This window comes from Trematomus bernacchii, unplaced genomic scaffold (assembly GCF_902827165.1).
Source record: "Trematomus bernacchii unplaced genomic scaffold, fTreBer1.1, whole genome shotgun sequence".
In the NCBI taxonomy this organism is placed as follows: domain Eukaryota; kingdom Metazoa; phylum Chordata; class Actinopteri; order Perciformes; family Nototheniidae; genus Trematomus; species Trematomus bernacchii.
In genome coordinates this window covers 12,873,320-12,889,913 of record NW_022987720.1, presented here as the reverse complement: position 1 = coordinate 12,889,913, position 16,594 = coordinate 12,873,320, and the positions used below count along the sequence as shown (strand labels likewise).

Here is a 16,594-nt window from a genome sequence, read left to right as displayed (position 1 = left end):
AGGCCTACCATGGTTTATAATTACTCCATTAGTAAGTGTCCTACATAAGTTTTATACAGAGTGGCTTCAAATTGCTGCATTATTATAGAATATAAAAATGTTCTGTGTTTATCACAAATAAAAAGCCTATGATTTATTATTTAAGTCCAAATGTGGAGCTTGATAAACGTGGAGGGAATTTTGTATACTTTGTTTGGTCTTTTAGGCTACCAATTATAGATTACTGAAGTATAGTAGGCTACTGAATTATATTATATGCTTTAAAAATATACAAATAAATAGTATGTGTCAAATAAATGTAAGTAGCCTTAAAAGAGCAATATTTCCTACTGAATTGTAGTGATGTAGAAGTATCAAATAAAATAATCTCAAATAAAGTGCAGATATAATGAGAGTGCTGACTACCTTTAGTAAATGTATTCAGCTACATCCCATCACTTACTATTCGTTTTATTATAGGTTTTTGACTAATTACCATAGCTAATTACACAACTTTAACTGGGCATTGAGGAGGACCATACCCAGGAGGAGGCAGTAAAGCAGCATTCAGGACGTGAACCGCCATAAACCCAGAAGAAGAGGAAGAAGAAGAAGAAGAGCTGTCAGCTGCGAACCACCGACCAGCCCACAACAAACAGCAGAGAGGAAATCAGGAAGGAGACCAAGGAGAGAGGGACATCTCCGCCTGAACAGTAGGTACACTGTTGCTTAATAAAACGGTAATTGAGAGTGTAAATTATATAAACCAATCTAGCGTTAATCTTATTATTTCGGTAAAGTATTGAGCAACAGGTGCGCTAAGTTAGCGTTAGCTCTCCTGCTAGCCCCCGCACCACTTAAAATGCGAACTGATCATGATTTACTTTACTGTTTACTGTTAAGTGAGCTAACTAACAACCTGATGTTGTGGATAAAATACATATTAACCTCAACCAAGTGAATATTTAGTTTTTAAGATTAATGTTACACTTTAACTAAGGGGTTGCTAAGCTGACTAGCTTCCGACTACTGATTTAGTTTAGCTAACATTTACAACTGTAAAAGCTGAATTTGTTACCTTATGTAATGATTGCTTTTCTACGTTATTAGATTATGTGAGTTTACTAGTTTCGGTAAATTGGTGTGACAGTGACATGTCAATTTAGTTAGCGATACTGCTATCCATTTGACATCATCTTTGACAGGTGAAAGGTTCAGTCGTCGGTGCTAAAATAGTTACAATACTGCTTGATATGTAATTCAAAAAGATAAATACGAAGTCACTTAACTGTTTAAGTTTTGTAAAGTTTTATGGTGTTATGTGAACTTGTTTTGCTGTGTTAAATCGGTTAATGAGCCCTTTGCGTGGAAGTGGGGAGGCTTACTAGAACTACTAGTCACATGCTACCCTGTAATCCACAGATAAGCCCTGTGTGGTCGGTTAACAGTGGGAGGATATGCTGCTAAACTAAATTATCCTGAGAACATATTCATATTTATTGTCAAATATTACATAGGCTGCTTTCTAACCACGTTTTCTGTTTACCTTTGGTTTGCATCCACCATTTTATATTACAAAGCTTCTGTATTGCCATGGTTCAGAGAACACCGATTTTAAATTTAACAACATTCCTGCTGTGATCATGAGATCAGCATGAGGAGAAGCTGATATACTTTTTTCTTTTCTCTTTTTTGTCACATGCCTGCTAAACTAACACACATCTGATAAAGGCCTCCCTCATCAGTGATCTTGACACTAATGTGCTATGTAGAGAAAGTGTTGAATGGAGAACTACTTAGATCCTTCATGTTTTGTTTTTCTTTCTTGAATGTGTGACTAATTATCAATATTAATGTTCTGTTTCTAGAGGTTCTGGTTGGTTTTAGGGGTGCTGAGCACTCGCATCCTGCAGCAACATGGGGGAACTCTTTAGAAGTGAAGACATGACGCTGGCTCAGCTCTTCCTCCAGTCAGAAGCGGCCTACTGTTGTGTCAGCGAACTGGGAGAGATCGGGATGGTGCAGTTTCGTGATGTAAGTGCACTATTATACTGTCCTCTGAATCATGATTTCTTTATTATCAACAGATTTAGCTTTTGATTGCCATTTTCTACCAACCACCTTGCTGGTACCTGTTGATACCACCTCAGTGACAATGCTGAGAAAGTGCATGCCTTCAGCATCATGTTAATCATGTGCTCACAGCTGACCCCTCATTCCACACGTGAGAAAGCCCATTCCTGAGAATCCCTGAAGCTGTGTGCTAGAATATAAGATGGGCTGTGACAGAGTAGGCCTGTGTGTAAACAGTAGTATCTTTGTTTTACTAGAACTTATTGATGGACTCTAACAAATATCCCATTTTAATGGTAGGGTTGTCAATGTATAGCTATGCATCATCTGAGCACATCATTAAATCATTGACATTGAAGCAGCTAATGATGTTATTGTAAGTGGAGGTTCTTGTTTTTGAATTAATTCCAGTTTTACACATGTTACTGATGCATCATTTGTTTTTTATAACAAAAAAGTAATGTCGTTATAATCTATCTTCTGTTGCTTCACACTCTCATGTTCCCCTTCATTTTTATCATGCAGCTAAATCCCGATGTGAACGTTTTCCAACGGAAATTTGTCAATGAAGTACGACGATGTGAGGAGATGGATCGCAAACTGAGTAAGTGAGCTTGGTTATATCTTGCCAGAGCTAAACATTACAATGACTTTACAATTTAAAATCTGAAAAATACTATGCTTGCACTCATGAACCATAACAACATACTTTTATTTGATTTCATCATTTTAAAGAGCCATAACAGGCCATACAATAGGAGGCTGGGCACTTCCTTCACAGCGTAAACAACTGTACGCCTCTTTTTTACCTGTTCACTTTTCGTTTGCAGGATTTGTGGAGAAAGAAATAAAGAAGGCCAACATCCCCATACTTGACACGGGAGAGAACCCTGAAGTCCCGCTCCCAAGGGACATGATCGACATGGAGGTGCCTGCTCTCTCTCCTAAAGATTAACAGTGTTCTCTATCCTTCTACTCGACCCTCTGCTGACCTCTCTGTACTCTATGTCTCACCACAGGCCACATTTGAGAAGCTTGAGAATGAGCTGAAGGAAATAAACACCAACCAAGAAGCTCTGAAGAAGAACTTCCTGGAACTGACTGAGCTCAAGCACATCCTGCGTCGCACCCAGCAGTTTTTTGATGAGGTCAGCTTCCCTTGTGCACGTAGGCCTTACAAAACGATGCTCTCCGGTCTTTTATTTTACTAACATTGTGTTGCCTTAAAAATAAGTAGAACTTCTGTAATACTTTTTTGCCATGGTTATAACATCTAAGACCTTTTAACACATCTTAGGAAAATCTGAACTTTTTTTCAAATGTTTTGAAACATTATTTATTTAATATACTCACTGTGAAAATGGATAAACTGATTTTTTTGTTGCTGTTTAGTCTGGCTTTGGCGTTTCACTTTTGATACACCATAGTTGCTTACATGGTCTTTGCCCATTCACACCAGCCGGTCACATGAGTTACTGTTCTGTAAATCCACTGCTGGAAAGAACTGTGACTTAAAAAAATCCAAAAATAAGATCTTTATTGGTTTTAAAATCTATCATAGTCTAAAAACTGCTAAGTTATGGGAAATATAATAATTATTATATTTTCTGATTGTTTCATATATATTCAAACAATTATTTGTAATGTTTAAATATTGTATTTCAATTATTTACCATTTAACTCCTCATTAATGTCACCGGGTCCGGATAGCAGAAAAAAACTGTTGGTAAAATGTATATTGAATATTCTGAGTGGCAATAAAAAGCCTTATTTCTAAACAGGCAAATTCTGTAGTAACCTTTGGACAGTACTTGGCACAGACTTCATGTTTACTGCCCACCTTTGCCCAACATCCATTCCAGTTCACTGCATTCACAAGCAAAACTCTGTTGACTCACAATGCTAAGTCATGTTTTACAAGTTGTTACAGACTGTAATTGAGATGAATCATCAACAAGCTGCTGTTTAGGCATTAACTGGAGAAAAGTCACTGTCCAGGCTGAAAACAAACACTGGCCCTGACTCCTCCTTCGTCCTTCTTTCCCAATCTCTACATTCATGTTAATAAAATCCAGTTTTCCAACCGCAGTTTTCACAAGTATGTATTAAACAATTCATAAGATGTTTAAATTAGCAATATAGCCAATTCTACTTTTGAAAAAAATCTTTGTTTAGTGCACATCTTTGCAAAATGACCCAAGGAATATTTGAATACAATTGTTCAATTAAATACAAATAATGATGCAAAAAAAAAAAAACCCGACATACAATATTTGTAATCATATTACAATATCAGTCAAAATAATCCCCAAAAAAAAAATATATATATATATATAGTTTAGCCCAAGTCTAACGATTATTAATGTCAAATAATGAACTGACTCTCATGCAGATGGAGGATCCCAGTTTACTGGAGGAGGCATCCACCCTGCTGGACCCCAATGAGACGATCCAAAGGGCTCCTCTCAGACTGGGGTGAGTCTGGGTTTTGGTCTTCCCTCATTCAAACAGATTAAGCTTCTCTTCCATCTGTGTCTGAAACCAGAGTGTGATCTAGCCAATCCCCTTGCCCACACCAGCTCAGTCTGCCCAGCTTAGTAAGACAACACGTAAAGTGGAGGTCTACCCACAAATCCACACAAATATATATAGTACGGATTACCGTCAATGTTTACAGAACATACATTTTTATATTGTGTGGAAACTCCATCTCCCTATATAGAAATATTTTCAAGTGTTTTGTTTTACTGGATAGTAGCAGAGATTGTTAATGTTACATTTGATATTCTGTTAAGATAAATTAAGTTTAGGGTTCACAAGAGGCCTATTTGAGCTCTTCAAACAGAAATTATGGGAACCAGGCTTTAAAAAGATAAAACCATTATCTTTATATAAGCTATAGAAGTGCAATAATGATTCATATCAATCATAACTCCTATCATCACTGAAAGCATTTGTCCATCTGTTGTAGATTTGTGGCTGGAGTCATTGGCCGGGAACGTATTCCCACATTTGAGAGGATGCTGTGGAGAGTCTGCCGAGGAAACGTGTTCCTGAGGCAGGCAGAAATTGAAGAACCTCTGGAGGACCCGTCTACGGTAAGTGCTGTTCATCCACTAACGTCCTCTGAACCTGGTCAGATGTTAATGCCTGTTTCAGTGTTTTATCACCAGAGTCCTAACTGAAAGTTGTTTCCACAGGGCGATCAGGTCCACAAGACTGTCTTCATCATCTTCTTCCAGGGAGACCAGCTTAAGATCAGAGTCAAGAAGATCTGTGAGGGGTAAGTGACCGACCAACACATTTAAGGAAGTGTTCTGGGCCAGCAGTTTCATATCTGAGCTTCTTTTTCTACATCTTCAGGTTCAGAGCAACCTTGTACCCTTGCCCGGAAACACCCCAGGAGAGGAAAGAGATGCTGGCAGGAGTGAATGCACGCATCGATGACCTGCAAATGGTAAATAAACTCAAAGGGAAAACGGTTATACAATGTAGACTCGTTAAAACTATCTGAGAGACACACTTAAACTGGTTAGTTGTCTTTTTGTTTTGTACTTCCGCCAAGTAAGCAAGACCTTTTTTCAGAAGAAGTGAGTGTAAGGGAACTATGGTAAGGCATGCAACACATCTGCTTTTTACAATTAATTTGTCAGCTTCTTGTTCAGTCTGTAAACCTGATGTTTTTATGAGTAACTTCCTTTATTTATATTGCACAAATGTCACCCCATCGATGACATAAATCACGTTTGAGTGTGTGGAATACAATGTATTGTCAATTTGCAAATAGCAAGTCTGCTTCCTTCCTGTTTTTTTAGTAACCAACAGTAACAGCCTGGCTATCATATGACCTCTTGTTAACATCCCGATATGTGCCGTCCTGCACGGTCAGTTTGGGTTATTATTATAGTTATTGATTTATAGCAATAAACATGAACCATTGCTGATCAGCAACTGTCTAGCTCCCCGCAAGAGAATTGTCCTCCAGCAGGAATAGTCTTTCCATTTCAGTGTTGTTGTTGTGCCTGCAGTGATGGTTTAGTCCTCAGTGACTTGTTATGCTGCACAGGGTGTGCGGGAGAGAAACTCCCTCTGGAGGAACTTTCCTTTTAGGGAGTTAAGTCTTTGCAGACCATTTACATGAACAAAAAACAATAAAATAGGGAGGCGTGTGGCGCAGTGGATAGATCCTTGGTGTTGGGATCAGATGGTCACAGGTTCAAACCCCACTGCAGGCAGCATGTCGTTGTGTCCCTGGGCGAGACACTTCACCCCGAGTTGCTCCTGTGGGGATTGTCCACAGTATTGAGTATGTAAGTCGCTTTGGATAAAAGCGTCTAACAAGTAACAAGTAACATGTAATGTAATGTAATATAATGTAAAACATAACGGGAAATGGGAAAACCCCCAAAAGCATTATAAGGCCCCTTTTTTAAAGGTGAATCTCCCACACATGTTATTTACTCCGTCGGTGCTAAGAATTTGTGGAATCAGAAACGGTTTGCTCGAGCCAGTTACGTGATATTTTGTGTATTAACATATCAATTGATATTCTCTCACGGCTTTGCACACTACTGATGGGGATCCTTAGCGTTTGTGGATGTAGTGTTATGTTGGTCGCTATGTAGGCATGAAGGCCGAATGACTGACTGGCACAAATCTAGAAGAATGTCAAACATTTTGCACAGCAATCAGCTTATGTGTGGGCCATTAAGCCCCTCAACAGCATGCAGGACTGCGCCTGTAGCCAGACAGCGCCTGTAGCCAGACAGCACACAGCTTAAGTATCCAGCTATTTGCTGATCATAGGACTCAGCTTTAAATGTGAGTCACACAGCAGCATACCTGGGAATATCCTATATCTCTTTCGGGAAAACCTAATGGAGCACACAACTTGTTGCTCTTAACCGTATGACTCAATGATGAGGGATTACATGTAAACGCTGTGTAAATATCAAATGCATGATTCATTGCTGCTATTTTTGGATGCCTTTTCTGATTGCAGTGGACATTATATTTTCAAAAGCTGTTTATTTAGACAGATTTAAAGATGATACAAGTATTTGATAGAATTTGAGTTTATATTTGTGCTCTGGGTATTGAAATGAGGAGGTTTTGAATGTATTCACAGATCAGCTTGTAGTTGATAGAAAAGCACAGGTTTAACTAAAATGGCACCAGTAAGTGTTTTTTGGGTACCACAATGGACATTTGTCTTGACCTTTTTTTGCTCTAGGATATTAACATTATTTACGATTTACAGATGGACAACATCAGACAAACTTTACAAAATATGCCACCATCGTAAATTAAATGTCTAAAATTAGGTTTTTTTTAAACAACGACTGACTTTACTTGTTGTGTCTCTGTAAAGGTGCTGAACCAGACGGAGGATCACAGGCAGAGGGTCCTGCAGGCTGCAGCCAAGACGGTCAGAGTGTGGTTCATCAAGGTGAAGAAGATGAAGGCCGTCTACCACACCCTCAACCTCTGCAACATCGATGTCACTCAGAAGTGTCTGATCGCTGAGGTGTGGTGTCCCGTCTCCGACATGGACTCCATCCAGTTCGCCCTGCGCAGGGGGACGGTGAGTTACTGATTTAGTCAAATATTCACTATTTAATTGGTTTAATCCAACTCAAACTTGATGTTTGTCAGAGTGAACAGGGTTCATGTATTGAATGTAGCAGAACCAGTTGGAAAAAACACATGTGTCCAAGCTACGTCAGTGCAAACAGGATGTTCATTCCATCTTTTGTTTATACGGTACTCAGCCACCAGTATATTCACTGTGACAGTGTGGTGTTCTTATTTATTTGCATAATCCGAAGAAGAGGAACTTACAAGTCATGCAAGACTACTCTATGCACTACTTACAAGTTCCTCAAAACAAACGGTTAAGATTTTTAAATAAACCAATACTGTGCTAGCTTCAACAGCTTCCCCCTCATGGTGAGCAGGCATCTTTGTTTGTGGAACCGTTAACAGCTGCTGTGTGCACTTTCTTATCGGCTGCCTGAGTGCAAGTGATGAGTGAGAGGGCCCACAGGAGCTGACTTTCAGGCGTCTCAAGAGACAGTTAATGCTCTGGCCTTATCTACAGTCATGCATGACTAGTAGTGCTAAAATGAAAATAATCTGGGGGTGTGGAGTTGGAAAGAAAGGGCCTCCGTAGGCTGGGCTTCATCAGCCGGCCGAATTAAGAAAATAGCGTAGAATATAGAAACTTTTTTGTATGTTGGGTGTAGCAGCAGAGACTTTACACTGAACTGTTTGTATTCACAGTTCTCAGCTGTCTCTATTGTACTTGTTGGGAAACATGAGGCCATAGCATAGTTTATCAAGGTCTCGCCTGTAGCAAATAATAATTTTATCATCTTTTATTAGTTCCTTAAAATACTTTTTATGCAGTGTAATTTGAGATAGCAGCATATTTCCTCTTGTTTAGTTTGCTTTTGTCATTCTCTGCACATGATCCCATTCTAGGAAAGACTAGAAGGCTTGTAATCCTATCTCCAGGGTGTATGTAGTTCCGGTCTGTGGAAGAAAACTCATGTTTATTATAATCCTGTGGCGCATGACTTGTGTTTGTTCTGCTTTTTAGGAGAAGAGCGGCTCCACTGTGCCTTCCATCCTGAATCGAATGCAGACCAAGCAGACCCCACCCACCTTTAACAAGACAAACAAGTTCACCTCCGGATTTCAAAACATAGTGGATGCTTATGGGATTGGCAGCTACCGTGAGATTAACCCAGGTATGCGTCACACACCTTTGTCTGAACATCCCTCTGGCTTCTGTCATCATCTGGACCATCAGTGTTATCATGTATGTTTTAAAGTACAGTTTACCCCCAAAATCAAAAATACACAATTTTCCTCCACATGTTAATATATTGGTTTGATGAAAATATTGTTTTGTTAAGTAAATATTTCACAACAAAGTCTATAGATTATGTTAAGAAACCTGCTCGTAATGTCTGGAAAGAGACATTTCTGTAAATACTTTTTCTAATGTATTTATTACAAGCCCAATTCCATTTAGTTCCATGATGTTAAAGAGATGGCAGATCATTCTAAGGACGATAACCTCAAGACTCACCAACTCACACAATTACACTGTAGATTGATACATTTTATTACATGTAGGAGAGAAAATATGTATTTTGGGGTGAACTGTCCCTTTAAGGCATTCCAACTTTTTGTATTCAAAAGCGGCTTTACCCAGCTGCCTGTGGTTTTGAAACACTCACTGAAAGGCGTGTTTCCTCATCACCCATTGTCACTTTGTTTGAACATGCTGTTTATCGGCATATGTTGTTTCACCTGCCACACCACCGCCCCCCCCCCCCTCACATGTTGCCTGCCTCCCTCCCTCCTTGTCTCCAGCGCCATACACCATCATCACCTTCCCCTTCCTGTTTGCCGTTATGTTTGGTGACCTGGGCCACGGGGTGCTCATGACCGCGGCTGCCCTCTACCTTGTGTTGAGAGAGAGCAGGCTGATTGCCCAGAAGAATGACAACGAGGTATGATCCAATCACATCCATCTCATCAGCCCTTACACCACCCTCATGGCTGATTCAAGCCAAACAGAGCTCCTTTCATTAAAGGTCCCCTATTATACTGTTTTTCATCAATATATTATAGGTCTCAGATATATACAAAACATGTCTCGGAAGTGTTTGGCTCCAAACACCAAACAGATCATTGCAGCATCCCATAATCCCCTCTGTTTCAGCCCTGTTTCAAAAGTGCTGATTCTCTGTCTGTTACTTCAGATGAAAATAAGGAGCCCCTCCCCACGCCCCTCTGAGAGATATTTGGTTAAAAAGAACACAATGGTGCTCTAGGAGGAGATTCAGGTGATAAGGTGGGGGGGGGGGGGGGTTACCTTTGTTGGTTATTGGCTAATGGTTACACAAGCCAAAAATTCATTATGACATCATAAAGTGGCCAAAATCAGGTTTTTATATAAATGGATCAGGACAAAAAGTGAGTGAATCTTTTTTCCTGAAACTTTCAGAATCTCTTAACGCAGAGAGGACACATGTTTATGTATAAAAGATTATGAAAAAGTGGATTTTGCATAATAGGTAACCTTTTAATGTAGAGATGCAGCTCTTCTAAATCACTTATCCATGATTGATTTTTCTCTGGCAGATGTTCAGCATGGTGTTTGCAGGGCGCTACATCATCCTGCTGATGGGAGTCTTCTCCATCTACACTGGGATCATTTACAACGACTGCTTCTCGAAGTCCCTCAACGTGTTCGGCTCAGGCTGGAGCGTCAGGCCCATGTTCGACGCTAAGCGAGGGGGCAACTGGTCGTAAGTGTCATCATCAAACGCAGACGCAAACGCTGTTGGAGTCATACAGTGTTTAAAATCATAAAACTGATGTGTGTTCTCCTCCCGATCAGGTTTGAAACACTGGAAGGCAATAAGGTTTTGCAGTTGGACCCGATGGTAGATGGAGTGTTCAAAGGGCCGTACCCTATTGGCATTGATCCGGTGAATACTTTTTACAAACTATTTTAGTTGCCAATGTCTTTTATATATATATATATATATATCCTTTCAAATACATCTTCAATGAATGGCTAGTTGCTGAATCAAACAATAAATGTGTTATCATAAAGTGCCTATAATTGAAGATGTGTGAATGGAGAAAGCCCACAATAAAAACATATCAAAAATCCAATGTTGAACAGTTTTTACAATTTCTTTTCTCTCAGATATGGAACATTGCCACGAACAAGCTGACCTTCCTGAACTCGTTTAAGATGAAGATGTCTGTGATCCTGGGAGTCGTCCACATGCTGTTCGGAATCTCACTCAGTCTTTTCAACCACCTGTGAGCTTTCCATCCACTGCTTTCATTTCTTGTTTTATTTATTGCTCGTTGTCATTTTGCACAAATTGTGATTATCTGTGTGTCTCTGCAGGTATTTCAAGAAGCCGCTGAATATCTACCTGGGATTCATCCCGGAGATCGTCTTCATGGCCAGTCTGTTCGGCTATCTAGCCATTATGATCTTCTATAAATGGGTCTCGTACGATGCCAGCATATCCAAGGACGCTCCCAGTCTCCTAATCGCATTTATTAACATGTTCCTGTTCAACTACAGCGACCCCAGTAACCAGCCCCTCTACAGAGGGCAGGTCAGACACATTTGTTTCTGTCAGACATGCATCCTTTTGTCCTATAATGAACTACAGTAAGCTTAATGTCCTTTTTTTATTTCTATCTTCTTCATTTAGATGGCTATACAATCCATCCTGGTGATAATCGCATTGGCTTGTGTTCCCTGTATGTTAATAATAAAAACTCTTGTTCTGCGGAGACAGTATTTGTGGCGGAAGAACCTGGTAAGATAAATCAAATGTCAATTTAAATAATACCTTGTACATTTTAATTATAATGGATGTATACTTTATTTATCCCAAGTCAATCTACAAGAATTACAACATTTCTTAAAAATATAATAAAATACAAGTAAAGTAAAAATAAACATTTAAAATGTAAATATACATATATTGTAAGAGCCATTTAGGGCACATTATTTTATGGTGATTAATTATGGTTTGGTCAGCCAATTAAATATTATTTTAAGTTGACTCAAAGGAACTGAATAACTATGAATTATATTTATACCGTTTTTGTAAGGTTTTGTTTAGCTTATGAACTGCTCTAGTTTTGTTATTTATAGAAAGTAGAATGTACGCATTCACATTCTCAGTCAAAAATACATATATTCAGAGGAGTATCTAAGCACTCTAAAATATACAGAATACATTAGAATACTCTCATATACCAATCTATTAAACATAGTACACTATAAACATTAAAAAATATATTGTTCAGTAGCTTGAAAAATATATCCTGTGATGTTTGGCAAGTAGGCCGCAATATGAATGTATCTATAATCCCTTTTTTAATTTTTTTATTTGACCCGTCTTCCAATTCAGGGTACAGCGAATTTTGGAGGCATCCGGGTGGGCAACGGGCCCACTGAGGATGAGGCTGAAATCATCCAGCATGACCAGCTCTCGCAGCACTCGGAGGAGGAGCCTGAGGTAAAAAGAGGCGTGTCCTCTTCAGCAACACCGGCTGCATTTCCTCCCTCTTGCTCACTAAGCAGGAGAAACAGCAGGCCGGTGGGGGGTGGGGGGTGGGGGTGCCACAGGTTATAGGATCCACTCACATCTTTGAATAATTTAGATATTCAGCCACAGTTTGGAAACAGAACCCGACACCCCATCTTTCCACTTCCACTGTGGCAATAAAACACATGAATTATTGAATGAACTGGTTTAACAAACTCCAGACTGCCACCTTCAGATCATAGCAAATAAGATGCAAAGATGAAAGAAAAATGGTTTACTTTGTTGTACTGTATTTCTTAGTACAGCCACGTTAGTGTGTGGTTGATGGTAGATTGTATACCTTAACTTGTAAGAAACAGACCAGGGGGGGGAAGGGTTGTACGTCCCGAAGAGATTTAACTCAACCAGGAAACAGTTAATGTACGAGTTGTTTTTAAATAGACTTCCTTAAGAAAAATAACCGGATACATCCCCCCATGTATCCCTCAAATGTTGTGTCTGCACATGTGAGCAGAGTGTTCATCCTGTAATATTCTCCCTCCTTCCTTTTTACGTGTGTAACTCATTCTCTCATCACTCTTCTTCTTTTTTTTTTACTGATGTCTGTCGATCTGTGTGTGTGCTGTCAATAACAAAGCGTTGCCTTTTGTCACCTGCTGTCAAGGCCTGCCAGGAGGAAGAGGTAGGGATAGGAGCTCACACTGCACCCCCCCCCCCCCCCCCCCCCCCCCCCACTCTGCAAACGATCCCCTCCCTGTCAAAGTGCATGTCTAGCAGTTCTGTCTCTTTTATCCCTTCGCTTTGTAGTCTGCTGTCAACCACTGCCTGCTGCTCTTAGCTGTGTGTGTGTGTGTGTGTGTGGGTGTGTGTGTGTGTATGTGGGTGTGTATGTGGGTGTTAGGTCCATGTGTTCCAATAGTCTCTTGTTGAACATGGGCTGCAGGGATTCCTCAAGCGGTGGGAGCCATTAGACCCGTGTTTGCTTACAGTTCCGGTGATGTGCATGAGGGATCAGCGGGGCAGCTGATGTTATTGGGTTCACAGGGTCCTGAGACGCTTCTAATTTAAGGGGATCTGCTGTAACAAATGTCTTTGCTATCAATTACCTGAATGATTCTATAAACACAATGAACTGGACTCCTATGTGGACCTGACGTAGAGACGATGTTTTCTAGATTTTCACGCTTCAGTTCGATGTTGTATCTCTTTCACAGTTTAACTTTGGGGATGTGGCTGTGCATCAGGCCATCCACACCATAGAGTTCTGCCTGGGCTGTATATCCAACACCGCCTCCTATCTGAGGCTCTGGGCCCTCAGTCTGGCTCATGCACGTAAGTCTCACTCTTCCTCCATTTTAATACCATACTATACACACACACACACACTGACTAACAGAGGTGTTTGTCAAATGCTTGCACCTTCGTCACAGTACTGAAGTCTGTGTGCTCTCTCCGTCCCGTGCACAGAGCTGGCCGAGGTGCTGTGGACCATGGTGATGCACATCGGCCTCTCCAGCAGAAGCATCGGAGGGGGCTTCATCCTGGCCGTGGTCTTTTGCTTCTTTGCTGTTCTCACAGTTGCCATTCTTCTCATCATGGAGGGCTTGTCCGCCTTCTTGCATGCACTGCGACTGCACTGGTAGGTTGAGTCTTGTGTTTGTGGCGTTTGTTTCTGTTAATTGATTTGTATTTATTTGCCAGAAAAACACTCTGTTCTGACAGTCCTAGTGTACAACTTTTAGCATCTTTTCCTAACCAGAGTTTTAAATCCAATGAGCATTAATCCAGTCCCTTTGCACTGGGGTGGGACTTTTTAAAATAACGGTAAGCACCTACAGACCAATAGTGCTATCTGCAGGTGAAGACAAACAGATGCAAGGCCACTGCTTTGCTTATTTGGTAAGTAGTAAGTAAGTGATAAAACACAATAACTGACGGTTTAAGCACATTAGGATCCAGGACCAGCTTCTTCTTCTGCTCTGCATTACAACGGCATAATGAGGGTCACAGTTTGTGATAAAAGTTAAAAAGGTCCTGATTGTAAAAATGTTGTCAGAGAGTTTATGTTAACTTTTATTATGAGACTTATCAAACTGACTTCCAGTTTCACTAACAGTACATTCAGAGTATCCATACAACGGGTTACCCTGACATAGGTGAACATTCACAACAACATTAAAAAAAATAATAAGAAATGTAACTATAACAGGTCAGGTCATAACTGACAGGTGTATAAGTAGAACGTTTCAGTTTCTCACCGCCCTCTCTCTCCCCTGGCCTGTGGCCTGGAACATGTCTGGCTCCAGTCACTGTTATGCTTTCCATTTTCTGCTGTGTGTGGGTGAGGCGGGCAGAGCCGTCTGTAAGTCCTCACTATGGCTCCGATGAGACTTTGTTGTACCCTCATTAATGTCTTTGTCAGGCTTTGCTGAATGTCATCCTGGTTTTTTATTATCCGCTGGCACATTTACAGAGCATGTGTGTGTTGCAGACACTCTTCTCTATAATTAACTTTAAACAGTATGACTGGGTGACTCAGCTTTCACTGAAAGGCCTTTTAGAGACAATACAGGGCCGTTTGGAATGCAGAGAAGCCAAAGAAGAGGTGGAGAAAAATGTAGTCGGCCACTACTTTGTAGATGCCTTCAAGTCTAAGGTAGCCTTTTGGAATACAATTTCAACTTTGGTGGGCAAATAGCACACATGTTGATTATTTGCTTGCATGATAAAGTCCTGGAAGTTTATATTACAGCTGCATTTTTAAAAGTTCTATTGAAGTCCTCAAAGTCCAAGGACATATATGACATTTTTTCACCTAAAACCTATAGATATTCAGTTTAGTGTGATTTAAAAAGCAGGACATTTTTACATTTAAGAGGCAGATTATTTTCTTCCGATCGAATAGTCGACTCGTAGCAGCTTTTGGACTCTCCCTTCCCCGGCAGCTTTGCTTCTCCACACAGACTATGGAATGGCAGGTATTGATGGCTCCTCAGTTAAAAGGTCATGCGGCCATCACTTAGCGTCGGCCGCTTCAAAAATAGAGCCTGATCATTTTCCAAAAGGGAAGAGGCTCATGTGTCAGGGCCTGGCACGAGACCCAGAAGCATATGTAGACATGAGTGTGTTCAGGTGGGAGCTCAGTGTGGAGTGAAGAGAGGGGGGGGTCGTCACCGTCTTTACACAACCTGGACCATCACCACACCTGTCTGCCTGTGTGAGAGACTTCCCGGGTTCCTGTTTTAGTTTTTGATTGACGCTTTGTTTATTCTACAGGGTGGAGTTCCAAAACAAGTTTTACTCCGGCCAGGGCTTCAAGTTCCTGCCCTTCACCTTCGAAAGCATCCTGGAAGGGAATGCTGAGGACTGAGAACTTCTATTGATGTCACTCATCTCTTGAGAATCTGTGTGGTGTTGAATAGTGATGGTCTCTTTGTGTGTGTGTGATGCAGTTTCCACGAGTGACACTCCAAAAGCTCTTTCAGACTGCTGTTTGTTTTAAGCTACTGATCACTTCTTAGAATCGGGAACATCTACTCAGAAATGTGCTATTCATTACATCCATTCCTCTAATAATTGCATCTGTAATCTGTTGTGTGTCTTGTCCTATAGTGAAGTCATTTTTGTTGTACCTGTATTTAGTTTAATATTATTTATGCAAATAAGAAATGTATAAAACCTGCATCTTCCCATATGTTAGGTGTGTTGTGCAAATGTCTTGACTGATGTTTATTCAGAGTAAAGTGACAGAAGTGTTTATTTGTCTCTCATCTCCACATGTTGTGTTAAGGCATTGTTCTGCACGGAGCATCTCACCGGTTTAATTTCTAAAACACACACACACAAACTTTGCACAGCAGACGCCTCTATCACGCTGACCTCACACAGAGCTTTAAAGGGAAACATTTTGACTTGCTTCAGGATGTCAGTCAGTGCTTTGAAAGAGACTGTGTAATCCTGCGTTTTGAGCTAACCTTTCCATAAATGCCCTTTGTGTTTTGTGAGCTGTTCTCCATTGATCTACACAAGCATAATAAAGGGGAATCTATAGGTGAATGTGTGTTGGTCCTGCTCATTTTGGTCCCTCGCATCTGATTTCATTTGTATATTAAAGTTTAAATAATCATTGTCACACTCAGAAGGGAGTCAGAAGCAGCGGAGACCGTTCCTCAGAAAATATTTAGCACTGCAATAATTGTGCATCTCTGTGTCAATAAAGCGGAAAGAGCTGGATTAAGTTTGTTTTTATTTGTCTCTTCCTTTACTTAAACAGCAGCAGAGGTGGAAGATACATTCAAAGCCTTTACTTAAGTAACATTAGTAATGCACTAAACATTTGACATACTTTAAGTGAAAGTACTAATTGGGCATCAAATTGATTTAAATGATTTGTTATTTCTAAAATAGTTCTGAAACCGGTCTCTACAGTAATGTTTTGT

At 40.3% G+C, this 16,594-nt stretch overlaps 1 protein-coding gene across 2 annotated transcripts; it reads left to right on the top strand.

The window, feature by feature from the left end:
- The first annotated feature begins 566 nt into the window (after positions 1-566).
- On the top strand, positions 567-16,388 carry atp6v0a1a (ATPase H+ transporting V0 subunit a1a). Of its 2 annotated transcripts, XM_034142846.1 has the most exons (22): positions 567-692; positions 1,848-2,013; positions 2,578-2,656; positions 2,883-2,980; positions 3,072-3,200; positions 4,445-4,527; positions 5,024-5,150; positions 5,253-5,335; positions 5,416-5,509; positions 7,424-7,636; positions 8,654-8,804; positions 9,436-9,575; positions 10,210-10,376; positions 10,469-10,559; positions 10,784-10,902; positions 10,994-11,210; positions 11,310-11,417; positions 12,018-12,125; positions 12,793-12,837; positions 13,370-13,487; positions 13,623-13,794; positions 15,432-16,388. In XM_034142846.1, the coding sequence occupies exons 2-22, from the start codon at positions 1,897-1,899 to the stop codon at positions 15,523-15,525; spliced, it is 2,553 nt and encodes an 850-aa protein (XP_033998737.1). In that variant the 5' UTR covers positions 567-692; positions 1,848-1,896; the 3' UTR covers positions 15,526-16,388. The 2 variants fall into 2 exon arrangements, with proteins under 2 accessions (XP_033998737.1, XP_033998738.1); XM_034142847.1 differs by lacking the exon at positions 12,793-12,837.
- The last annotated feature ends 206 nt before the right edge of the window (positions 16,389-16,594 follow it).